Source organism: Synchiropus splendidus, chromosome 9 (assembly GCF_027744825.2).
Source record: "Synchiropus splendidus isolate RoL2022-P1 chromosome 9, RoL_Sspl_1.0, whole genome shotgun sequence".
Taxonomy (NCBI): Eukaryota; Metazoa; Chordata; class Actinopteri; order Syngnathiformes; family Callionymidae; genus Synchiropus; species Synchiropus splendidus.
In genome coordinates, this window is record NC_071342.1 from 14641044 (window position 1) to 14667961 (window position 26918).

The following is a 26918-nucleotide window of genomic DNA, read 5'->3' on the forward strand; positions in this document are numbered from 1 at the left end:
TTGTCAGGTTTAGTACAAAGTGTTTTATTATAAATTCTTCCAATGCTACATTTGTGATTACAGTTTGAATCGGAAGGCTAGAGTGAAAATGGTAGCAAAAATAAATACATCAGCACTGACACAGAAATGAGACTGTTTCAGAACCAAACATTTCTATCTGTACTGCACCGTGGACACGAATCTGAGCGAGTTTCTGACTACACTTTGGAACTACTTGAACTAGATCCTATACCTGACTAAATATTGGAAGACCAAAAACATTTACATACTGCATGATGTGAACGGTAGAGTTTTAGTGACGCTTTACTAGTTTGTACAGGAAAAACCTTCATCATTTTTCCATTAATTATGTCAGTAAGTATTTAATGATCTACTCAGGGGCTAAATAATGGAGACACAGTTACGTAGCACTGAATGTTCATAGAGATTGTCAATGTCGTCAGTTTCCATCCAGTCTTGAGTCGTGGTTGTGTGGAAAAAAAAATACAACCATTAGCACTGGCAGAAAAAAAAAATCTCCTTTACAATGGGAAAATAAATCAATTGTCAAATTCCATTAACACCATTTAAATGTGACAGAATGACAGTAAAGGAAAATCAGGGATAACAATGCCATTATTAGTGTTCGAAGTACACAGCGTGAAACAAAAGAGAGGAAATCCCTCTACAGAACAGAAAGTGCCAGATAGTGTTCATTGCTGATCCTTCATATGGTTTGGTCGCTCCACGTTTCTTCCCATCGGAAGTTCCCGCAGTATTCCAGTCTCAGTTTCCTGGGTTCAAGCAAGGGTTCTCTGCCTTGGTTTTATTCTTGGATACAACTGTGGAGAGAAAGGGGTTTCAGCACAAAAGCTTGGCTGGAAATTCAACATCTGAGAGGCAGTAACTGGAGTCTCACCCCGAGAAGGTTGCGAGGGATGTATCCTTCAGTGTCACCCATGCGGGCCCACCACCATTCAACCTCATCCTCGTCTTCCCTCCGAATCACAGTCATAGAGTCTCCCTCCCGGAACGCCAGTTCATCAGGATTCTCCTGCGTGTAGTCCCACAGGCTGTAGACCACGCCTCTGTTCATGATGCCCATCTTCTCTTGGACACCTGGGTTAGTAGGAACACATTAGATGTGGCCAAGCAGGAGACGACAGTAGAAAGACTGAGGCATCCACTGACCATATAGAAACTGAGAACACTGTGAGTAGCCCTCCTCCATTTCTTCACATTTGTCGGCAGCTGTTTGCATGTCACTGTACGTCATGGCAAAAACTGCGGCGCCATTCTCGACGAGGAACTTGCACACTTGCACATTGTTACAGGATGCAGCACAGTGGAGAGGTGTCCTACGGTGAATTAAAAAAATATCTTGTTAATTAACTTACCTTCATACCCACTTTCCACCTTTTTTCATCAAAATATTTAATCATCATGTAAATATATTTAACTGACTTATTTTGTCTTGAAAATATCGCTTCCACTTGCAATTTCTCAATATTAAATGTGTTTTTACACTCCATTTTAACTGTTTTTCTTTCAGCTCGTCGCTCACATGAGTCCCACGCAGCTCCACTGACAACAAAGAGACTCACCATCCATCACTGTCTGCAGCATTAACATTGACGCCAAACTGCACTAGGAAGTTAACAATGTCTGTGTGTCCGGCGCAGACTGCATTATGCAGAGCTGTGATGCCTTCATCGTTGGGCTGACTGGGATCTTCCACCTGGAGGCAACAAGACGTGATTAAAATTCCTCATAGGACGTGTTTTTTAAGTATTTAGAAAACAAGACGTTCTTTAAACAAATCCATTCTTTTTATTGACTGAAATGAAGTTATTTCACAATTGTCAATTTGCTTTATCCAAAAGCAGTGTTCTTCCCTGGACACAAAAGAGCAAACCAAGTCAACAAATGAAAAAAATATTTATAAGATCTTCACTACTACCAACAGGTTTCTCTCGTGTCCACTGAAATCTCAGCGTATCCATTCTCTCAAGATGGTGCAACTGCATTGTCCCAGTTTCATGCTATTGCTTTCAGGTAGGCCATCAATATTTAACTATGTAGCACACCTCCACCAAGCCTCTCACACACACCAAAAGTGACTGTACTTTTATTAATGTTAACCAAACACAATAGTCCTATGCATGTTTTGTCAATGTATTCCACATTATTTGCTTTGAATTTTACATTTTAATTATTTATTCCATGTGTACTGAGCACCAACAAACAGCAGATGGCACTGGCGCTACGGAGCTCCTATAACACATACAATATCATGACAAAGAAGAAGGCGATCAGCCTGACACCTTATATGCTAGTTTTCAACCAAACAAATATCATCCATTCATTTTAAAACTGCCATAAATATTATCTCAGACGGAAATTTCAAAATACTTGGCCTCTTGTATGTTCTAGTTTAACATCCTTGCTTCATTTAAATAACCTGCTATACTTGAAAGGGCATTGTGAAAGCTACATAAATAAATCCCTAATGGCAAACGTATAATACTGGTGTCTGTGTTATGAAGATCATCATAGCACAGGGAAACAATCACCTGAAAAAAAATTGCAACAAAATTTCATGAGGGAAAATTCAATTCAACTTAAACAAGGTATTCCATATTTCCAAATAAATAAATCCAATAAAGCAACCATTAATAAGTAGAGGCATCAGTATTTCAATAATAACAGCTGAAGGACTTGGTGTAAGAAATTTGTAATAGTTTGGCAGGTTCATAAATGAACGATCAGAATAAAGACAGATAACTTTCTGAGCTCCCACGCTTCCCATAAACCTAACAAAATGGTTCTAGCTCGACATTTTGCAGCACAGTGAAATCGGACAGCGAACAGAGCTGACAAGCTGTCACACGAAAACTGCAACTTTCCAAAACACAAATGACCCATGACAGACACAAGTGCTGTTCGTCTTACCTCGTAGATGATTCTCTGGACCAGGTCAAACTCGCCCTCCAGAGAAGAGTCCAGCAGCAGAGCCAGGGGGTTAAACTTGACTCTCATGCTGTGGTCGATGCGTTCAGAGCCGGGCTTGCGCAGGTTTGTCCTCTTTCCCTGGAGACACAATCATCATCAACTCTTCTGTAAACAGCTGAGCAAGGTTCCTTGGAAAAACGACCACATTAAGCAAGTGCTATTCAGACCCCACTAAGGACCAAGTGTCCAGCGGGTTGAGAGTCAGGAACAGATTTTTTTCCCCCAAGACTTTGTTTTTCTAATCTTGATCATCAGCACAAACTGTAAGAGACTAATTAGCGAGTGCAATTTGTTCATTACGCAACCTGATTAGTTTCCAAATAACCTGAAGAATGCAATTCAAAGGGGGGGAGGGCAAGAAAAGGAAAAGTGGGTCAAAACAATGATTTTCTATTGGTGCACGTATTGGGGATTAGATGGGGCACCACAGCTCAATCCTGCCTGAGAAGGCTAACGTGGAGCTTATCGGGAAAATGGAACTGGAGTTTGGTTTGTACTCAGAACACGACTATTAAAAGTGAATGAGGCAAAAAATCCGTCAAAGATCAAGGTCCACTGAGTGTAAGAACACACGGACCTTTTTTTATAAACCAAACAATGAACATTAACAAGATTCTTCGATTAAGTAACAGTTTAGAGGTTCAAATGTTTGACGAGAAAACAAATTGGACTGATTTTAAACACGTCACAGGGAATTCAAAATCACTGTGGATCATACCGGTGGCAAGGCAACCAGCCCGGTGACTTCTGGTGCCTTCATGTTAAAGATGTCTTCTCCCAGAGTTTCCTGCTCGGTACCACCACTGGGGTATGGAGGAGGTGGATATGGTGGAAACTCTTCCAGGAATCCTTCTGGAGGTGGAGGTGGAAGGTGAGGCATTGTGTCATCAGAGGTTAGCGGTGGTGGGGGTGGAAATCCGGCATCCTCTGGTCTAGGAGCTGGATGAGACGGAGGGGGTGGAGGGACGATGTCCTCATTCTCAAGAATAATCGAAGGCAACTTGATGTGTTCAGCAGGGGCTGGGGGTGGTGAGTTCACACTCAGGAACTGAGGCTGAAGTTCGTAAGGCTCTCCACTATCCGACGGAAGGCTCTCAACACTGATCTGAGAGCTCGGGGAGTTTGGTCCCACCGAAATCTCTGCAGACTGCTCGGCTTCACCAGCAGCAGTGGGGTTCGCTGGCCCGATTATGGTGGTTTCCATGGCAGCTAGCGTTGTTTTCTGATACAAGAGTTTCTGAATGTTGGGCCCAGCTGGACCTTCCGGTTCGGTGATGGAGCTCCGTTTCTTCAGTGGTCTTGGAGCATTGTAAAGTTTCTTCCTTAAGGCTTCTAGGTCGCCGTCACTCTGGTGCCGATAAGGGTTGGAAATGAAGGGAAGCAGCTTGGTAGGACTGAGGGGACGAGGTATGCGCTCCGTCTCAGGTTGGGCGCCTTCGGTCGGACTAGGACCTGTGTGAGTGGACCCATTGTGGTCCACTTCAGTTTCCAGAGCAGGGGACCGCCGATCGAGATACGGGTTCTCTGGTGGTTGAGCCCCTCCTCCGGAAATCACAGGCTTTCCATAGACTGAAAACAACAAGGAATGGATAAGAACATCAGTCGGAGCACTTTTAACAATAACAATAGAATTCAGAAACACTATATGTATATGTTGCAATAAAAAAAAACTTACCACTGACAAAACCATTGGGGCGATTCTGGGCCCTGCCCAGAGCACCCTGCGCACCAGGCTGGAAGGTCTTCCCCGGGCCTGGCTGTTGGGTGTACATGGAGTAAATGGAGCTGGCGGCTAATGTCTGCGGCTTGCTCAGATTGTTGTCTTTGGATGGCAGCTCTGGGGTGAAAGGTCGTACAGTGGCCGCTGGCGGAGTGTCCTGCTTGGAGGGTAACGGGAGTGTCTGGCTCTGCGACGCTGGGAGAGGGGCGCGGCCATGTGCGGACTGGGGCTCATTGCTGTGCGGCTTGGCTTTGGGGAAGGTGCCCGTGTTGTAGCCTGGTTTCCCATACGGCACATTCGGACCTTTGGGTTTGGTGGGGACCGGAGGGGGCACCTTGACTGGAGCCTTAGCTGCAGACTGGGAGACGACAGGAGAGTTGGTGAGCTGGTGAAATCTTTAAATAACAAGAGGGCGTTCTCAATGACAGGCACCTGAGCGTCCCTGACCAAATCATCGCTGCTCTGGTTCTTTCGGAGCGAAGTGGAGGGGATCTCAGTCGGCTCAAACATGGAAAATGGACGAACTTTTCGATCTTTCTTTTGCTCGGCTTCATCTAATAAAAAAAAATTAGAAAAAAGAGGAGATCAGCGCAATCGAAAATGGGTTTTTCTGCTTGCAAAAAGAGGAGAACCCATCACGTCGAGTCGACATTGCAAAGTGACTGTGTTTCAAGTGTGTGCATGTGTGAGTCTACACTCACTTTGGTCTTTATTGGACTGAGAGTTCATGCGTGGCAGAGTTGAAGCTGGACCATGACCGTTTTCTGAAGACGTCCAGTCAGCCAGTTTCGAGGAGTGCAGACCTGATGGACACACATCAGTGAATTGACAAGAGGAAAATCTAGAAGGCAAGAAATAAAACAACAGAAAATATTCTCCAAAAACAAACTCATTCATAATACATGCAACTCAGACTGGGATTGTCAGAAACAACTTCAAATGTCAGTTCAACTGAAGGAGTACGTGTTTGTTCCAAATGACCCGTTTCCAGTGCCTGAGAGACGATGACAATAAAGGAACGCGCCAAAGACAAAGCTTGAGAAGGGAATTTTTCAGCAGATAGTTTTCACACAATATAAAGCATATACATATGATGCACACGCACACTCCTGTGGGTACCTTTTCTCTTAGCCCGCAGCTCTTTCAGAGGTCTAAGCAAGAACATGGCTTCTGATGCATCCAAAAGACAAAAACAACATTTAAAGGCCCTGGTGCTTGAGAAGTCCAGACATGCTGCTGGGTGACCCTGGCTGGGTCCAGCAATGTACCCCGTGCAGCAGGAGACACACCAGTTATGAGCCCAGTCCTCAGCTCCTCCACTTAAGAGTCAGCAAACAGAGACAACTGCGTGCTGTATCACAGCAGCTGAGTACGTTACTGACATATACCCACTGTATGCCAAGATGCTTTTAGTCTGAGCCACTACTATACAGTATACTGTATGTCACATCATGCAATTTTAATACCATAAAGCACATGGCTGACCCAATATTCGCAGGAAAACGATGTGAGACTACATTGATGAAGCAGATGCTCTCTTGCAAAGGATGCCATAAATACTGCTTGTTTTTCCTGCTTTTAATTTACTCATTTTTTCTGTTTTTAACAGCATTATGCATCTTGAAAAGAAGTTCTTCATGAACACTCAAATATTTTAGCGTCCTCAATTAAGTAACTGGCAAAAATGCAGAACAGTATTTTCAAAACCTACAATTTAATCTAAAAACAGCACATTCTCAAACACAGGCACTCAAATAAGAGCACACCAATGAAACCCTGGTGAAAATCAAGTCTCTCTCGAAAGGTCAGAAGGAAAAATGGTCTGATCTGCAGTCTGATGCACACTCCACAGCAAAACAATCCAGAGACACTCTACCTTCAGAGCTCAGGGACACATCCATCCCATTAGGTGTTAGTAATGGCTCTCCTCCTACAGGAGGCAGCATTTCAGCATTTTCCATCTTCGCTTCATTATAATGTTTCACCAATATGAATTGTGCAACACAAACTATGGCAAATGTAGTGCCACAAAATAGTGCAGTAGGGGGCGCTCTTGCGTAAGCATGAATGAGGTTTCATTAAAATACTTGTTCAAAGCCAAAGAGACTGCCATCTAGCGGCCTCTGATGATGACACTACTTCATGAGGGAAAAACCTGAACAATATTCTAACAATAACTATGCTTCTTTATATGGCAACAAATACTTTCAGGGATTCAGAATCCCTCTAGAGAGGCAGCACGAATATGGGAAGGTACTGTAAAATATTTTCATTCAATATTTAAAAGCCCCTTTTTAGGTGGCGCTATTTTGAATGATCAATAAAACATGTTGAAGGTACAGATATAAATGCAATGCTGCTTCTGTTTTTGCACAGTAAACCTTTATGATATACAAATACGCATTGAGGAGTATTAACACCAAATAGTGTTACTGAAATATGCATTAAATTAACATTAGTCATTTCAGTCGTATATTTTCTGACCGTATATTATTGGGTTAAAAAAACCAAGGGCTTTGAAAGGTACTTCATCTTACTTGTTCCAGCTTTGCTCTGTGGATCCTGGGCCGGTAAAGTGGCAGTGCCATCTGGGTATGCCGGTTTTACAAGCAAGTCATGTCTGGCAGGGCCACGAGGCATTGTGGACGACTGAATGTAGGGGCCAACTGCAGCAACACGAGATGGACCTGATTGCTGTCCGCCTTGGCCATCAGAGGGCAGCTGAAAAATGAAAAAAATCGGAAAAGGGATGGGGGGAAAAAAAAACACAACATTAGCTTTTATCTGGCAAAGAAAAAAATGGGGAGTAGGAGTGGCAAAAACTAATAAACATTGTGACATAAATAAAAGGTTCAACAGCTTGTTTGCAATAAAAACAAAAATCTGCAAAGGCATGCTAATGAAGTCATTAAGGCAAGAGTTAAAAGGAAAAAAGAAAAATGATTAAAGACAACAGGAGGGAGTGCAAACTAAGCTTAGTGTGCCACTTTATCTAGCCATAGGGAGGCGCTATTAAGTTCAAAAGTCCACTGAGAAATTTACAAAAGGCTATTCGTGATAAGTTCAGACAAGACAACAGACTACAGGTCATAGATGAACGACAAAAAGAAAAACAAATCAACCGCCTGTGTTTAATGATTAATTGGTTCCTGTCCTGGTTTTCCTCATGGGACCCAAGACACCGTCACAGACAGGACACGTGGGGTTTTAAAAACAGAACTCATAGGCACCGCATGAAAACTCACCATCCCAGTTAACATTCCCTTTGTGTTGTGACAGATGAGTTAATGAAGTGTCTGATTTCCTTTCAATTAAGAGTGAATCCTAAACAGGTTAGATCGACAGATGATGGACAGATGTTTGCCTCTGGTGCTAGTTTAATTACCTGAAGATGAGTGTCTTTTGAAGCCCTCTCTTTACCAGGAAAGCCATTCTTGAGGAAACAAAAGCACAAAAAAATGCAATAGCAGTTCAAAAGACCAATATTTCCCCTTTCAGTGAACATGTACCTGCTTCTAGCTTTGCAAAAGCCCACATGACATGCAAAACAAAACGGCCTCGGACCAACTCTGTGCTGGGTGTGTGATGTCAGCCAGATGCTAGCAGTTTGGTTGAAGGAACGGAAAAGCTTAGGTGGAGTCTGTCTTTGTGAAGGCGAGAAAGGAGCTTGCTCATTATGATTCCATGCAGGACGAGGACAAATCACCTCTTCACATTGGCTTAGTCAAGCCTCCTCCAACACACACACACCTCCAGTAAAAAACACTCATGATTTTCCCTATTAAAATATAGGGCATAATATACTCTGACTTTGAGCTCAGGCTTCAGAAGGAAATCTTAATTCCCCGAATATATAATCCATAATTAATGTTGTAAATAAACCTTGCCTGATGCAAAATAAAGGAGCCTATTTTTAGTTCTAGAACCGTAGGGAAATGTCTGATGACATCAAGTACTTAATGTTTGCATTAGTGAGCATTTCGGAATCAGAAGATTTTTGCCATTCATTTGCTGAGAAGGAAGTAAGGTAACAAAAGAGCTACATTAAAATGGAAAAGGATGTACACTTTATAACCAGGCAGGACACTGCAAAACAAGAGCATCTAGGGCAGAGAAGACGCATATTTTCTTCATTAAATAGCATGGCTGAAAAGTGTTATAAATAATAAACCAAATTCAACCTTTTAAATCTGAAGAAGTGTGAGTTATGTCCCAGTTTACGGGAATTGCCTTTTAGTATTCACTAAAACATCGGCAATAAAATGAAGTGTTTGCATTCACTGTGTAGCATGCAGGCACTATCGTCCAGTTATAATGTCAGAATCAAGTGACAATACTATATATGCATGTATAGGACTGCTCTGATTCATTTAAGCTAGCTATAAACACATTTTAGAGTCTGCATCATCAATTGCTGTGTATGTTTGGCCATTCAAAATGATGATGTATTACTACCATTTATCTGGTCCTTACAAAAACCCAACCTGACAGCTCAATAGCTTTAAAAGACTCTTTGATCAGAGATTGTGCTTGAGAGATGTTTACGTGCCTTTAAGAGAAAAATGGCTATTTGCCTTTTCCCGTTTCTGACACAAGCGTGCCGCCTGCAACGATAACATCTTCCCTCACATTCCTGCGTGTCTGCAGTGGCAGCCTGCACTCATTCCTCCACACTGAGGGAGTCGGTTATGTGGAAATGGTGCTGAAAAACAGAGCTGATGGGGTAGTGATGGACAACAAAGCTGTGCCATGATGGAGCTGGGCCAGTGGCCTCAGACACAGAGGTGCAAAGAATAGGAAAACTGATTTCAAATCGGCATGAGTGAGCTCAGAATGTTATATGAATAGGGGTCAAAACCCATTCACAAAGAAATCCTTGAGGTGATTTTAGTGAGGGCCTATGATAGTGTGTGCACGGTCTACTTCTTATTGCACTTACAGGCAGGTTTTCCTTTTGCTGCAATGCTGCTTTCTTCTTCCACAGGCGATCTCTGAGCTCATTGATCCGTTTGTCCATGGCTGCAACTTCCAGGTTACGCTTGTTTAGGTTCTCTCTCTGCTGCTGCAGTTTGGAATTCTGCTCTTGGTTCAGCTTGTTCCTCAGCTGACCAGCAAGAGGGATAAAATACATACAGAAACATCATGATACTATAGGAAATAACAGTAATCGTGAGTTTGCTCTTTCATGGACATTTTTTTCAAAAATCTACTATAACAATATTAACATTTCTGCATTTGTGCTGTCATTTTTTTTATTTCACTCAATCTACTATTCTTTCAAAATATCTAGCCAGATTACAAATAATACTTGGTCTTCTCACTAACTGAACACTGACCATATGTTAATGTAGGAAAGAGTTTCCCTCCTTTGTTCTACAGTGTTATTCTGATCTGTCAAACATCAGCACACCTGTAACTCCTTGTAAAGACGGTCCAGTTCGGCCACAGATCCCTGGTTATCATGGATGTTGTCCCTCTTTCCGTTTTTGAGCAAATCCAGCTGTCGACTGAGTTCTTCAACTCGGGAAGCAGCCATCACCAGCTCCCTCTGCTTTTGCTGGAACAGGTTGTTCATTTGTTCGATCTCCTCCACTAAAGAAGAATGTGCGTTTGGTTAGTGAGCGGATTCTAAATAACTACTGTAGCAGCTCTAACATAGTACATTCTCTAGAACAAGTGACCTTGTTATCAAGTTACATTTTGAATCTCTCCATGACCAAATATCAGGGCTTCTCTTGCACCCTGCAGTATTTCTGCTTGATGTTCCCTTCTGATCCTGCAGTTTTATAATAAGACCTGCTGCACCATTGCTGCATACTGACAAGAATCACACAAGCAGTTTGGCAATGTGTTCTCGTACCCGTGAAGTTTGTATTTTTTGTAACACAAATGATCTTCTTAAATATGATAAGTTTTTGACTCACAAATAAGTTTTCCCTGTATGATAATGTGTTTCTCAAGTCAGTGAGGCTTTACCTAGTTTTCCATTGCTGAGTCGCTTCTGCTCCACTTGGCCCTTGAGGGCCCGGACCTTTTTCAGACGGCCCTCCTGGTTTTCAATGTTCTCGCGCAGGCGTTGCAGCCGCTCCTGCTCAGATGCCTGTTGCTGCTGACGCTGCTCCTGCTGCTTGAGGTATCGGAGACGTTGCTCCTGAATTGACAAGGACAGGAAATAAACAATAGCGTATGAAACTGCTTTTCAGCTCTCACCTATCTTATGGAAGAGTGAAATTGAATGAGTGAAAAATATATTATGACTGTTGTGAAGGCGGAACAGACCAATACTTCCATTAAATACAGACTTAAAAATGATACTGCTACAGTTTTGTTAAACAAATAAATACTTAAACTACTACTACACAGGAGGCTTGATCAGTTCTGCTGTGTCAAACCCTGCTTGTTTACCTAACAGGCCTACGTGACGGCTTCAAGCAGCATTCCTTTGTGACTCCCTCAACTCTCTGCGGGCATTTTTACTAAGAAACGTTTGAGGCAATGAACTCCACCAATGCAATTAAGCATGACACTGTGTGGCTGGACATGTAGAGAAGGCAAGAGTTCTGCTCCATCTGTCCAACTGTTGCACTCATAATACATTCACCAACGAAGCCAAACTTTTCCATTTCATCACCTCCCAGCTGAACACAAACCAATTGCATGTAAAGGGACCGGTGCTTTAACCCCTGTTCTGCTTAGAAGGACGCACAACTTTGAACCATGAGGCGGGGCTACACCAACAAAGAGTTCAGCAGAAGTGCACAGAGCTGCTGTATGACAGATATATATGTGCACAAACAAATGTCCACAAGGGATTAAATAGAGGGCCTCACACCTCATCTCATTAGTCAGAGTGATACTTTCAAACTAATTTAAAGGGCCCGACCTATGCTAAAAAGGTGTAGGGTCTAAATACAGGTAATTGTCAAGAAAAAAAAAGAAAGCCTATAACACATAACAGAGCTGAGAAATTAAAGGATTAGCATGTGGCATTATTGTAGCTTCTACCAGGCATGACAAAATTATATAATAGACTTTGATTAAAAAAAACATGTTTGCCATTTTACAAAATACCTGGATGTCCTAAAACCAAAATAAACCACTTCCTCCATCCTCCAAATCACTGCTGACATAACACATGCCCTTGTTCAGGATTCTTTCATCCTAAGCAGCTGACCCAAACACCCTCCACAGACCGGCACTTCGTCCTGCCTTTCATGTTGTACTTTCTCCTCCTGTCTCACCTTTGAAGCCAGAAGTTGTTGTTGAGCTTCTATCTGCTGCTGTTGTCTGGCAGCCATCTCCTGCAGCTCAGCTAGAGTCATGTCCATTCTGGGTGTGGTCATCTGAGCAAAGACAAATGGGAGAATAAACTGTCGGCACGACAGATAGTAATTCAGATTAGCCTGTACTGGCTAGTGACGTGTATCAATACTTTCAACGTCTAAAATGGCTAACTGCTCTGATTTATAACAGAGAAATTCCACACACAGCTTTGCCTTGAAATCTCCTTTGCAGATTACACAGAGTGTATTTAATATGCATTGTGAAAACATAACACAAGAAAACGGCAGGGTTTGGAGTGCATGTAGCATTTTAATTTAAATGCACAATGTCAAAGAAACAACCATGGATGCAGGTGAATTGAACAATGAACTCACCCCGTTCTCCATTCTCCTGTCTGGCGGACCCCTCACTCCGTTCCTCTTGGGCTCTTGAACTCTTGACCCTCCTGAGTATCGGCAGAAAAATCCATCAGACATCACAGAAGCTGTCTCAGAATACTTCAAAAGTGCAGTACAAGTCACTCTTTGTCCTTGCAGCTGCGTAAAATGATCGAAACCTCTTCTCTGCTCACCTGTCGCTCTCTTTGACAAACAGTCACAAGTACTGAATGTCTGCAGTGTGTGCTGCCAAACGCTAGCGAGGACTCAATGATTTCAGCCCTCGAGCAAAACAACAGGGATCTGTGTGCTTTGTGACTTGGCGTAATCTCAGGCTTTAACCTTATGCATAACTGTCTGAAGGGGATATCCCAAAACCGGAAGTGGACGAGGATTGTCTAGCAGGGCTTGTGTCATTTGTTGGTCAGGGGATTCTGTGGTTTAAAGCCATGACCTCTGACCAGTGCTTCTTCTTACATAACACATTTGAATTCCAACTGAAATTAAGTATGCATTATATACTTTGGCATTAGTGTACAAGTCGGCTACAATTCAAAGGATCAATAGAAAAGAAAGTCAGTTCAGTTAACAATTGCGCATTGTCAAGTTGGTTGCAAAATATCCGAGAATGTCGACAGAGAAGATGAAATAAAGGACGAGCTTGATGAACAAATGTTCTACCAACTGTGGGAAAACAGGGGAACAGTAAGATAACAGGAAAGGAAAGCAGCCGCCTAATCCCTGAGCCAGACTCAAGCTGTGAGGGGAAAGGGGCTTAGTTATGCAACTGTGGGATGAGAGGATATCGCAGAACCAAAAATACTAGGCTTTTCTAGTGTTCCTAAGAAAATTGAGAACAGGCTTATGACTGGAATCCAGTTCTTAATGTGCAGCCTTGCATGCTGCTAAGTTAGTGACGGTGAAGCAGCTAATACAAGCCATTTCTGAAGGGGACAATTGGATTTAATGTATTTGGAATATACTACTTTGTTGTTTTAGTACCCACAGAAATCCATCCCAGTGCTGAGATTATAAAATTAGTTTGGGGTAAATCTACCAGCTCATTACTCTTGCTCGTGTCAATCATATCTTACTCCTGCCGGTGAGGCGTGTGCAAATGATTTTTAAAGAAGAGCCTAATCTGGCTTTACTGCCCATCACTGTTAAGAGCTGTACATCACCCAAAGCAGGCAGCAGAAGGCCATGGTTTAACAGCATCTATAACTCAATCCTTCAAAGCCGATCCGAAAACTTCATGTGCTGATGAGAAGACTTCTGGGTGTAGACTGTACTACATTAGTACAGATGCGAACGGAGTTGCAAGCTCAGGATGCCTATACTCACTCATTCGAACATCTCTTATGAAACTATTGCGCTACAAAGATAGCAATATGAAGCTGTTATTGAGTTCTATCAGCTGTGTTAGCGTAAGGGCTCGCTCCAATAAAAAAACGTCAAATTCACTTTCTCATGCAAACATAATTTACTTCCTAGCCTCTCTGAGCTTCATAAATCATTTTTTAAAGGTTCAATGAAAATAACAGAATATGTACAAACCATAATGCAACAACAATGTCACACAGGTATTTATTTTAAGGATTCCAAAGAATTACCGAAAATGCAATGAGAATGCATGGTTTGGCATATGTGTGTTTATGTACGACTTAACCTCATCAAACTCCCATCATGAATTAGGTTGCATTTGATTGAAGTATTCGGTGTCACTAGGACAGTGATACAGTAGTTCAACCTCATACGGAGCCAATGGACTTCGTCTGAAATTAAACCCCCCTGAGGGTGAAAAACAGATTTTAAATAAACCGTTGCATCGTGGATGTAGCCGGGGAGACATTTTGGAGCAGTTTTAGAAGGTGAGGTATGTGTCACAGTCAAACAGTTTGGTTTCTTTGTGTGCTTCGGCACCACAATGTGTGGCCGCATATTTTCAAGTCAGGAGGCATTCCAGGAGTTCCTCAAGCAAGTGTCACATGTCTGATCTCTGGGAATAGCTCATGCCCAATCACTGGCAATTGTTAGACAAAGAAGAGACTCTCCCCTGAAAAAAAAAACAAAAAAAAAAAAACAAGGTGGACACTCACCGGACTCCCTCGGTGCTCGATTGTGACGGAGAAAGAAGCGCACCTCTGACCTGTGCTGTCCCCATCGCTGGAGCACATCCAGCATCCTCTCTCCTTCTCCAACTGCCCGCTCTGCAAAAGACCACATTGCAAATATCAAGCCTATTATACACCTCAATATGCACATTTTTCTTTGTGCATTCCCTCACTTGCCATACATTCATTTGTCAGATCATCACCATTTCAGCATTTCAGATGCTGATTAAGGTTAATGAATCTATACTTGGGCCAAAATATCTGTTGTCAAGGACTGGAGGCAACAGGGATGCACACAAAGTGAGACAACATCATCTCAGTCTCCTTCCCGGCAAGTACTTGAACATAATAATCAGTACTTTCCTCGCCCTTATAGCTGCGTCACCATGGAAACAGCGACGCAACCCACCTCCTTGAGTTCTAAATCTGAATACTCCTATACTTCAAGATGGGAGATTTGGGGTGCTTGTGCCTGTACAAGGGATTATGGCGACACTTCATTTGCATATCATGCTTACAAAAAGAAACCAGAAGCAGATGACCACACAATTTATCTCCGCATACAGTCTACTTCAGGAATGCAATTTGCTTCTAATAAGTGGAAGAAAATAAACGTGAGCCTTTTCATTTCTTTCTGTCACAGCTTCCCCTCACAGAGGCTATCAAATAAAAAAAGGATTTATGAAACTCAAAATAGACAATAAGCAGGGGAACTAACTACTACTGCTGCTGCTGCTGCTCCAACAGTTTCTATCTTGGTAGAAGGTGTCAGAACACACCAGCCATGACCCCTGTCAACGTAAGCAAGTGTCAACAACTTATCACCTCGCTGGGTAGCTTTTGTGAAACACCTTGCATAAGCCATTAGGATCCAGACGCCGTTCACAACCTCTACGTTAACACACTTTCACCATCTTCTTGATCATTACCAATAAATCCCTTGTAAACATTGAGTAATTGGACACAAAACCACTCACCAGATCCTCGCCACATTTCAGAGAGGTGGCAGTCTGCCTCCCCGGGCTCTTTGCACAGGTCCACCACATCGCGGCACAGAGTGTCTGGAGTGATGGGAACCTCAGTAAAATGCTGGTCATTGTTACTGAGGTAAACTGTCAGGAACATCTGAAGACAGACAAAGAGAAAATACTGAGTCAGAAAAGGATCAGGATCAACTGCAGGTCTGCAAAAGAATTATGATTATTAATCACTGGAGAACACGCTATCTTCAGATGTCCTGGAACAAGATCTTCACATCTAATGTAAATGACTAAATTCCATTTATTGGTTTAAATACAGCAGGAATTCCAGTACTTTGTTTCATCAGGCTGCAGGTTAAGCATTTCAGTTTTGTAGTAAAGGGCTGTGCCGAAGGAGGGGGCCAATAGTGAGAACATCAGGTCAGCAGGGTCACAGGCACAAAAGGGTTGGGGGCTGTAAGCATGCTGAGCAGCTGCAGTCACAGTGGACAGACAATAGTGCTGCCAGTGTTCTCGGTCGAGAGGTGAACAGATCAAATGTGTGGCAATCTTAAGAAGCCCAGTTTGTCTTTTCTTTTCTCCCGAGTTACTGACTTGTTGTCATGTGACCTACAAAGCAATTCCATTCATCCGGCAGTGACGATCCCACTATCAACAGACTGAATCACAAGTGAGTCATTCTGATCTGCAAGCACAGGAAGGACATGAGTCATTAGTTATAAACGTTGACTAAGTGGGAGAGCTCGAGGACCACCCAAAACTAGTCTTGTATATTAAACAATCCTCTGCGCTTGTGGAGTTGAACATTACATATGTAAGATTGAACCTTGTGCATTGATGGCCCCCTTTGCTGAAACTTGTCACCTGTGAAGGTCTTCCAATGCACTGAATACCTAAGCAAAATTTCTCTCTTCAGGTCGACATTTAATCTTGACTAAAATATCTTCAAGCTTTACCGCTCTTTTCTTAAGATTAATGCAGCGCAACTGTACAAATACAAGATAAAACATGTTCTTGTTAGTTATGTAAACATTTACCTTTGGAACAGGGTTCATTTTCATGTACTTAGCATTTCGCTCAGAATACCAAAACACAAAAAATGCTGATACCAACTACCCATCAATGTAGGACATTCAAATGACCCTGTGAACATTTGGAGAGTCCAACAGAGTGAGGGGAGGGTGGAGGGTGGGAAACCGTGAAAGTAGGATTGAGAGGAGACAGAAACGCTGGTGGGAGGGGGCTGGAGTTGGGGTGGTGGCGTGGCCTGCACTGAGGGCCAATTCTTTCCTGCACTAAAGTTAATGATCCAGGACAACAACTAGCCGGGCTTTATCTAGATGAGCCGGCACTTGCTGCTGTGGTTCATCCACCACTGCATACAAACAAACACTATCAAACAGGCCGGTTTGTTTGATCAAAAAAGAATTTGGTGATCAAGGCAGTATTGTTTTCACCCCTGTTGCAGGAAGGGGTGTAAGAAAGTATTGAAACACTTGAATAGCCCAATATTTGTCACACTAATTCCATATTTTAAGTCCACTAGATCAATATTTAAATATATAGCTGGATATGTTTGTGTTTTGAGTTTATTCAAGCTTCTGACCACTTGTTGGCAGCAAGTAATTTGACCTCCCCCCCAGGACCTCTCACAAGTGTTCAAGCCCAGGTTGAAAGCCCAAGGTAGCACAGACAAGAACCGAGCGGTTTGAAAATACTATAGTCAAATACTCTATGAACACAAACCTACAAACTAACCGTGCAGATGTAACATTGCAGCTAGTGGCTAATATGAAAGGAGGCCAATGTACAGCCCTACGTTCATGATAGTTCCCTTTTATCATTCATCAACATTGGTGACACGCAAGATTCAAATGCTATGTCCCTAAAATTAGGTTGTATTTTTTTTTACATAAAAATGTAGGTCATGTTTTTCATGGCAGTCCTCTGTGACCCTCCGGCCTTGGAATTAGCTTGTCAAATACAATTTTTGGCACTCGGGTAAATACAGTTCTTCTTAAGTATACATCAGCATGAAACTTTCTATGGCACACTGTTGACAGAACATTTAATTAATGGTTAGACAAACAATCCTAACCACCAAAATCTAAATAACACTGAGGAGCCCAAACATTCGACTAGGACTATACAAGACTGCGCCAACACATGCTTTGAGTTCATGAAATATTCATTATAACAGCAAGTGAAATTAAACTGCAGAGTAATGAGCAATTTCAAACCAGTAACACAACACTGAAATATTGTGGTGAAACCTGCATTTTCCAACACCAATTTAAAAATAATAGGACATGTTGCTGAAAAATGCGCTCCTTTAGATGTGGCAAGGATAGTGACAGCAGCAACTGCTGAGTTGCAGTTTTATCTGAGACATTGCTCAGGGGAAGGAGACCAGCTACTTCACAGTTACGGATGTGATATATTCAATCCGGGTGTCACCCTTCTGACAAAGCACAACCTGCTCAAGCTCAAGAATCGCACATCTGGTGAAAGGGATTCTGTGGCTGCACTTTTGGGTTGATGGTCTCACAAAAGAACTGCTGAGGTGGGGTCAGTCGGACTATATCTGAGGGATTAAGTTAATCTGATGTAAAAAAAATAAAAATAAAAATTCAGCCTTTCACCACAGTCTTGTAGCAGTATGATGAATATCATGCGTTGTGTACAAACAGATAACAAGTTCAACACATTTTTAATCGAAGTATGCAGAGTGGATTTTGAGGTGCCAAATGTCCGGAAGACGCCCTTTGTGACCTCATAGAAGTAGATAGTTGAGCTCACTAAGAATTTTACATAAAGACTTCTTTTTTAAGTGTCAAGATCCAGTGAAAAAGGTCCTGGTGGCGGAGGTGCAAGTTCAGGGCTGGAGGACAGATGAAAAAGAATGGTGCATCATGGGACTCATAGGTCAAAGTTAGCTGACCTTGATAACATCAGACATAAAGAGACACCGAAAGGAAAATTTGAGTCTTCATTCATCCAATCTAATATCACATCAATCCTGTTATCATAATGTCACTGCGCTATCCTTCTCAGGGTCAAATAAAGGGCACTATGCTCCCAAGATGACTGCCCGAAAGCAATTTGTGACTTATTGAGTTAAGAGCCATCAAAACTGCCAGCTACAACAGTTTCCTATTTCCAAGAATAGACTTGTCACAGGGGATTGGAGTGTAAAGTAATTACACAGCAAAATCAGGATAACAAGCAAATGAAAGGTTGCCCAACAATTTCATAATAAAGTGAGCGTGGCTTTTTTGTTGTTAAGTGATCACGGCCCATGCTTGAGCCAAGGAGGAACAATAAAACTGCCCAAATAATTAACAGGCAAACATTGACAGTTAGCCACATACCAGAAGACAAAAGATTCTGATTCATCAGCAATAGGTTTGAAATTTAATGTAAACTTCAAGGAAGCTAATATGGGAAATCATACCCAGTCTGGTGTCAGTACACGCTTTTCTCTTCCTGGCATAAGAACCTCTAAATGACAAGCAGATAAGAGTGGACATGATCCGATAAGCTATCTGGAACAGATGACTAAATGGAGTTTTGGTACGATGGTGTGTATCCTTTATGATTTACGATGTGACAGGAGGAGACACCTCGCAATCCCTTAAGAAAGACATCCATCACAAAATGACTTTCATTTGCGGTGCTGGTTCTGGTCTAAAAGGTCTTTAACAAGCTGTGAACTTGTTGTGAAGGCTGGTTTAAAATAGATGCTGAAACTGACAGCAGCATATTGGGTAGTTCCCCGGAGCAAAAAAATAAGGATAACTCAGAAAACAATGGTTGTTAGACATCGAAAAAAGGAAGTATCAGAAGACTATAATAGGAATTCTAAGTGTCTGTCATTAGAGCTCCTCCAATTGTCCTAACACAATTTCAATTATAGGATTTGCTGATGAAAGGAAATTAATCAAGTGAGTTGAGTCGTAAAGGGTGACCTCTGAATCTGAAGAGACACTGCAGCAACATCCTTCTCCGCATCAAAGGTCCCCCCGCTACACATTTTAGACTTGACACAGTTCCAACAAAACAGTCCTTCAAAAAGTCAAGGCCACAGACAGAGCACTTCCCACAGCACGGGGTGGCCATTATTCCTCTTTGGTTACCACCTCTCGCATTATTGGCATGAAATGGCACAGGTGACAAGAGCATCAGAAGACACAGTGGCCTCATTCAGGTGCAACCTTTAACTTTAACAAGACAGCGCAGCTGCAGCAAGATGTGACCAGGTGATGTTGACACTGCACTGCAGCATTTGGTCCACTGCTATGCCCTTGCTCAGATCAGCAGCCAATGGCCAGACAACAGGAGCTGGTTAATAGATTTAGCTCCATCTTGTCCATCCTTTCATTTGTAACATGAAAGAAGTTGTCAACAAGTAGAAGTTGAAGGTAAACTAATAAAAGCTCAAAAGACCCCCTTAAAAGCCCATTGATGTTCAATGCTACAAACGGAGCCGGATACAGACGAAGCGTTCTGTCTTTGCTCTGCAGTCATTTTGTCCATATTTCGGCACGTTTCTACCTAATATGTCGCTCTAATGAGACATGACTGCATCAATACATCTTCCCCAGTTTGTTTTGGGGCTGGTCCTTGTGGGTTGCAGCTACGACAAATTTCAAATCTAGTATATACAGAGTTGGCATCTAGCCAGTGAGCCCAGCAGCGGAGAAACTAAACTTCGATGTTCTTCTTTCACCAAGGTGACAGTATAACTCCACTCAATGACCACTTCTTCGCCAACCTCCAGTATGAACCTACGTGGATACAAATAGCTTATGCATCCTAAAAAAGGATCAATTTATCAGTCATTGCCTTGCTACACGCCATTCTTGCCACATGCACTGAAACATCAACATACATACAGCTCAGTGCATATACAGTTGTTAATAGTAATAATAGCAAATGAGGTCAAGCTTAATAATACAAACAGACAATGAATAAAAACAATTTACCTTTGCACTCAGGATCATCTGTGCTTTCTGGTTTGCGTACTGTTTGGCACTGTCGTCCCTGCTTCACTCTTCAGTGGATTTCAATAGTTTGTTCTACTTCTAATAAACTGTCTAATGACCGACTCCACTTAGCTGTAGCTTTGAACAAGCCGATTGGACGGTTTCATCTAGAATGACAGGTCACGAAAACATTAGAGTTAGCCCAAACCTGATCTATCAGAATCTATCAATACTTGGTCAATGAAAAGGAACCTTCTTTACAAGCCTATTCCAATTTAATTTATGTGTCCACACACATTAATTTTCAGTGTGACGCTTAGCACAACTTTGTTTCCAACGCTTCAACAATATTTTGGATGAGATCAGTGCAGAGGCAGTTATGTAGCATTTAGTATTCTGAAAAGCATATCTCTCCATTTCAATATTCCGCTCTGGAGCAGACACAGACGGCACACTGGATCAAATCTGAAGTGAAGGGGACATCTGGTTCTAGACAGCACTTTTGTTTTAGCAACACGTCACTCCTATCACGCAGGCATCCCGTTGGAAACCCACAAGACTGATGATGGTTTATTAATGCATTAAAAGGGAATGTCTCCAGATATAATCAAATACTGCCAGTGTGTGTGTGTGTGCTCAGAATATTCACATAGGGAACAGGATACAGCAGGGAGTCCACAAGTTTCCTCCCCACATTAGTCAGCACCACCCAGGGATCCCTAGATGCACTCTGTGCAAGTGTATAAACTACCCATCTGGTCCAAGGTCTGCCCTGTGGCCTCGTCCCAGCTGGTTGTACCTGGAAAACTTCCAAAGGAACATAGCCAGGTGATATTCTCAGTCAGGGACCAGGACCTTCTTCACTGGATCTTGACATATTCTATACATAACAATTTCAATTCCCCAATACTGATTGATTTATTATTGTACAGTTGTAAAGTGACACCATCCTTTTCTCACTCAGCAGTTTATTGTTTTTCCTCCATATTTCAAGCACGGCATGGGTGGACGGTGGACAAGCTCGGCCAGACCCAGGACACCAGACAGAACCGGATTAAGGATAACATCAACCAAAATTTATTTCATCAGGCTGCTGTCGTTCTTGGACACAGGGTAAGGGGTCAGTCATGATTTTAAGAAACAACATGGTTGATTTTGTGTTTTGAAAAAGTATGTCAACGCATTTAAACGTCTTGTAACAATTTGCTTTCAACGCAATCCTTTCAGGACCAAATACGAACATTACATATCAACTCAGATTAAGGCTTTCGTGGAATCTAAATTTCTTAATCCCTGACAACCACCTGAACACAGTTGTGCCAAGAAGAAGACAAAATATTGAAATAGGAAAATATTGACTCCACAGACTTATTTATATTCGTTATCAATTTGATATAGTGAAGACTCAAGAATGCACCAGTGATCCCTGAAACTGCTTACGTCACCAATGCACTCTCCCACCGTGTAAACACAAAGACTTAACAGGACGACTCAGGTTTCTGTGTACACACACAGAGCAAAACTGGGCTTCACACGGCCCCACGACGATTTCCCACCTACCCAGCACAAATGCAAAGCTGGACAACAGAAACGTTTGTGGTCGTGCAGCAGGGCATAACCGCAAATAGGTAGCTATGTCCGCTAAACATTGTCAGGTTGAAAATCTCCACTGTGGACAGGCTTGTTTTAAATTGGAAGAATGAGGAAGTGAAAGCGGATCTGCTTCTGTGACGCAACACAATTATAATATTTGAATTGCAAACCTGTACGTGATGTCACTGTAAGATGCATTTATATACACAGCATGGATGGCAAAACACAGTGCCATCGCAAAGGCCATTAAAACCATGTTTTAGAATGAGATAGCAAAGCGTTGAGTCATCAGGCAGTAAAGAGTGGACAAGCCTTATCAGCTGCTGCTGTAACACCCACAAATACAATGTGCCCTCCACAACATGCTGCTAAAGAGTGCCGGCAGCTCATTGTGTTCACAACACTGACCCCTTATTTACTATCCCGGCCAACAATTACGACACTGCATTCTCAATAGCCCCGAAGCCCCTGGCCTGTTCCAGCAGGGTCACGGGCAACGGGTGTATAAACAATACCTCACATAAGACATGACAACAGACCATTTTGCTGTAATCAGGTGCACACCAGAAGCTTCAGCACAATCAAGACACACAGAAATATATCACTCAGTGACATAACTGGGTTGAAGGCGACAATGACCAAGGTCTACCCGAGGGCTGTAATCTTATCAAAACATTTATGCATAAATTGTATTGTCACCTACCTGAGCTGGACTTGAGAACGCACCAATAGCAGGAAAAGATCTTGTGTAAGGCAAGATTCAAAAACAAATATCACGCTCCACGTGATACACAAGGGAGTTGTGCGACTGGAAGCGCCAGTTTGAACAGAGAAGTGTTTTACTTCAGCACACAAGATAGCTTCTGATCTTCTACTGACTATTAGCTCAAGAATAAGAGCAGCAGGATATGTTAAATGGAATATCCAGTTTCCTTTTGTTGGCCATACCAATGTAACAATGTAACAAGGAAACCGCGTCGACGTGGAAATCATCCCACAATATAGAAGGTTTTCACTTAAGTGACAAACTTGCATTTTGCCAGTCAAAAAATGAATCTTTATACTGCCGTCCTGAATTTATGACACAAATCTTCCATCACGCACTAAAGAAAAATCAGGTGTAACTTTAAAAAATAAACAGAACAAGTGATCCATTTAACATATTTCTCTTCCGCTTAATTGTTTCCAGCACAGAAGTCACTTTCCCCCACAGGTATATCAACACTTAATCATAAAAAAGCTCTTCATGGCTTATGCCTAAGCTGAGCCCAGGATCACACAGCTGATCCTACACAGGTCAAAAAGTGCTGAAAGACACTGCAGCTCACACCAAGGACATTCAATTATGATGATGATGAGGAGGAGCAGGAAGTTTCCATGGCTGAGGTCCAGAGCTGAGGCTAGCAAAGAGCCAGTCGCACTTGGCAAGTACCGTCTGTTGTGTATTATATTAACAGTGTTTTATTCCGAGTTCAACACGGTCACAAACAGCACCACCTCGGTCGTATGGTTTTACTCATTTAAAATGGATACAACAAGGAACATTTTTAATCATCTGTATCTTTTGGGTCTTTCGTTACAATTTAATCTATTTCATAGGTTTATGGAGTGAAATAGTTAGAAATTTGAGTTTGTTTCCAACAATAGATTATACCAAACATTAACCCAAAGCAAATGTAGCCGGTCATAGTTGACAACACAACAATTGTCAGAACTAAGAGAATTTAATGGTGTCGAATGTGAGTCATTTGCCATCACTTTGTGATTCAAGCAAACATGCTCATTCCTGGTGGTAAAAAAAAAACTATAAGCAGGGATGACAAAAGCAGACAGAAATGGGAATGAATGGGAGTCTACCCACAAAACCCAATATAATGGTGTATATCCATATAGTCCGCAGTTTTCCCCATCAAAAGCACGAGATAAATGTGACAGTGGGGTCCCTGATATGTAAACGGTCCCAGAAGTGGGATGGCGACCACATAACATAATTAATTGGGTTGGTAAAATCTCTAGCTTGGGGTTACATCAAGTGCAGATTCTGCTCCAGCCAAGAAAAATGTGAGACAGCATGTTCAAATCAAACAAAACCTACCCTCAACACCTAGACAGCAGACGTTATAAAGGATCCCAACTTGTAACCTGATGCAATCTTACTCCCACATCTTTAAAGACTTCCACAGAAACTGCATATTTCACTTCAAAGTGCAGTTAAAATGTATCTACTCAAATGTCCACTCAAACAATTTGGGAATTCATGCACATAATATATAACAATGTGCCCTGTAAATAATTGTTTTCATCATTCATTCATGATAACAATTAACAGTAATATCTATGGAAAATACCCTAACTTATACAAGAACTTCACTGAACTAGAAAAGAGTGAGTATATGAGAAGCCAGATGGTTCGGACAAGTGGAGAGACAACGAATATTTAAGATAGAGATGCCAGGAAGAGAGAAGACAAGACAAAGAGAAGATAAGAAAACCAATGGGGTGAATAAGACAGACATGACTCAGTTGATGGGCAGGATAGATTATGGTGGAGGAGGCTGACTAGCTCTGGCAAACCATGATGGCAAACACTGAAGGATGAAGTTTTAAAAAGAAAATCTCAGTGTTTGGTGTCAAAATATATCAATCGTTCTCCTTTAGCACTTATTCTACCTTAAAGCAAAACATGCATTGCTTTCCATCTCTCAGAACATTGCCTACTTTCAGTCTGACATCTGTAATATCTGCTCGCTCCAAATAAAACTGATTTTAATTCCCAAGATTTGAGCTCTGAAATCTGTATGCCTCAAACACATCACCATGAGTTGACACAATATAAGCTAACAAAAAACGTATGGAGCAGAGTTTATTTTAGAAATGTGCCAATTGAAGTGAACTACTTTCAGACAGAATATTGATTTACGTGTTTCAAACTTAAATACGTGACGTCACCCAGGTAATAAACTTCACCTGAGCAGCCATAGTAACTACATACGGCCGCCATGACAAACAAAATGTATCTGTACTTCACGGCCAAACAGAAGGAACCAGCAGTAAGGTGTAGACGCAAAGTAAATAAGAGATCAACTCACCGGCATCATTTTAGCCTCGTACCGCATTTAGATGACCAACAGCATGAATCCCCAGCGGCGGTTTCGACGGAAGCGATCACTTTAATCCTTGAGCCACGACCCAAACTGGCTAGGACGACTTTCTCCTGCCGTCTGTTTCGAGCTGCTGAATAAAAACAAAACAAAACAACGATATCACTTCCAGCGTACAGCAGAGCTAAACCAGCAAAATACGCTCAGATGTGACGCACCGTCGACCTGTTGCAACAAAAAAAAACAAGGCCTTCGGTAATAAAGTTGTAGTTGAAAAGCATCGTCCGGAACTTTAAAGCAGCCAGTAGTCCGCAAAAAATAGCATTTGAACTCAGGTTCTATACGCAGTGGAAGCCTGGGAGACAGTTCAGCTGTAACTCTAGGTGGTATGATAAGTTTAAAATGGTTTTTCTTACCCGAGAAGACCGTGGAAACGAGCCCGAAGCAGCTCGGAGTTGACGCTGCTGTTCTGTAGCTCAGCCTGGCCCCTAGTGAGTGACGTCAGCGGAGGAGACGCTTCAGAAAGAATTTAAGCTCCTCCTCTTTTAAGGGAACGCCCTCGGCAAAACAATTAAACATGTATTTTTGCCGCTATTCTCGTTAATAAAAACTGTCCGTAAGAGGACGTTTGTCTATGAAATGAATATCGACACTACTTCAGCTCAAATTATAAAGATAGGACAAACAAGGAGATACCACTCTGCGCAGAAACAAACCACCAACGGTCCATCTACGAATTAGCGTCCTTTTTCCAGAGGCAGGGTCAAAGAGGTCCAGACACCCCTTACCCCAGAAACGCATCCATCTCTTCGGAGGGTAACACACATGTCAAAACCGAACTCATTCTGTTACATAATGCGTATGAGTTCATTGTTTTCTTTCAAAGTATGCGTGCATATATACTTACATATGTTTGTACTTACAACTAAATATTTGTTGTTCTGTTTTGTTTACTGTCATTTACAGTAGGACATACATATTGCATAACAGTACAAAATATATTTGCAAAATTGCATGCTTGTTGTTTTTGCGACACTCATGCAGAAATATAATTGTGAATTATTACATTATAATTCCAAACAAACCTAAATGTCTAATGAATATGATATGAATAGAACAAATGGACGGGGATACTTGAACACTATGGTTTAAGTCTTTGGAATGGGTGTTTTCATCCTGCATAGCAGCCATTCTAGTGGGCCTCATACTGTGCCTCTTAATCGTGGCAGCAGGCTGTGATCATTCTACCCACACAAGTTTGTGTATTGATTTTACACGTTTATCAATCAAAACAGTGGCAAGCGATGACAAGATACAATGAGTAAAACAAATTAAGGATGAAGAAAGTGTCCATCAAGAAAAGAAGTCCGTCAACATATATTCACCGCTGTAAAAAGAAATAAAGCAAGAAACAATACACAAAACATACAAAAAAGACAACGCAGAGAAATTAAACCACTTGGTCTCCACTTAAACACACATCTTAATAATAATTTATAATCTACGGAGGAGGATTAGGGCCAGTGAAGAAAATAATAATAATTGGCAGAATTCTGACTTTAAAGTGAGAATTCTGACTTTTTTCTCAGAATTCTGACTTCTGAGATTAAAGATTAAAGTGAGATTAAAATGAAAATTGAAGTCACTTTAAAGTGGCAATTCTGAAATTAAAGTCAGAATTCTGACTTGAAAGTGAGAAATCTGAAGAAAAAAAAAGGACAGAATTCTGCCAATTTTTTTTTCTTCACTGGCCCTAATCCTCTTCCGTAATAA

At 41.8% G+C, this 26918-nt stretch overlaps 2 protein-coding genes across 5 annotated transcripts in view; one reads left to right on the top strand and one right to left on the bottom strand.

Annotated features, from left to right (window-relative positions):
• LOC128764686 (apoptosis-stimulating of p53 protein 2-like) lies at window positions 1-25713 on the bottom strand. Of its 4 annotated transcripts, none has more exons than XM_053874663.1 (20): window positions 25562-25713; window positions 25134-25278; window positions 15464-15611; window positions 14472-14582; window positions 12370-12440; window positions 11953-12054; window positions 10688-10862; window positions 10122-10303; window positions 9651-9815; window positions 8097-8144; window positions 7249-7432; window positions 5413-5514; window positions 5144-5265; window positions 4667-5069; window positions 3710-4560; window positions 2932-3069; window positions 1584-1717; window positions 1171-1337; window positions 899-1098; window positions 1-821 (listed from the first exon to the last, which is right to left on the bottom strand). In XM_053874663.1, the coding sequence occupies exons 2-20, from the start codon at window positions 25158-25160 to the stop codon at window positions 780-782; spliced, it is 3372 nt and encodes a 1123-aa protein (XP_053730638.1). In that variant the 5' UTR covers window positions 25161-25278; window positions 25562-25713; the 3' UTR covers window positions 1-779. The 4 variants fall into 4 exon arrangements, with proteins under 4 accessions (XP_053730638.1, XP_053730639.1, XP_053730642.1 ...); XM_053874664.1 differs by having other exon boundaries at window positions 25134-25275; window positions 25562-25580; XM_053874667.1 differs by lacking the exon at window positions 8097-8144.
• The window catches only part of LOC128764685 (exportin-5), a 10755-nt gene continuing 9544 nt past the window's right edge, over window positions 25708-26918 (top strand). Inside the window, exon 1 of the mRNA XM_053874662.1 lies at window positions 25708-25961. The gene's annotated coding sequence lies outside the window, so the exon portion shown is untranslated. The remainder of the gene's footprint in view (window positions 25962-26918) is intronic.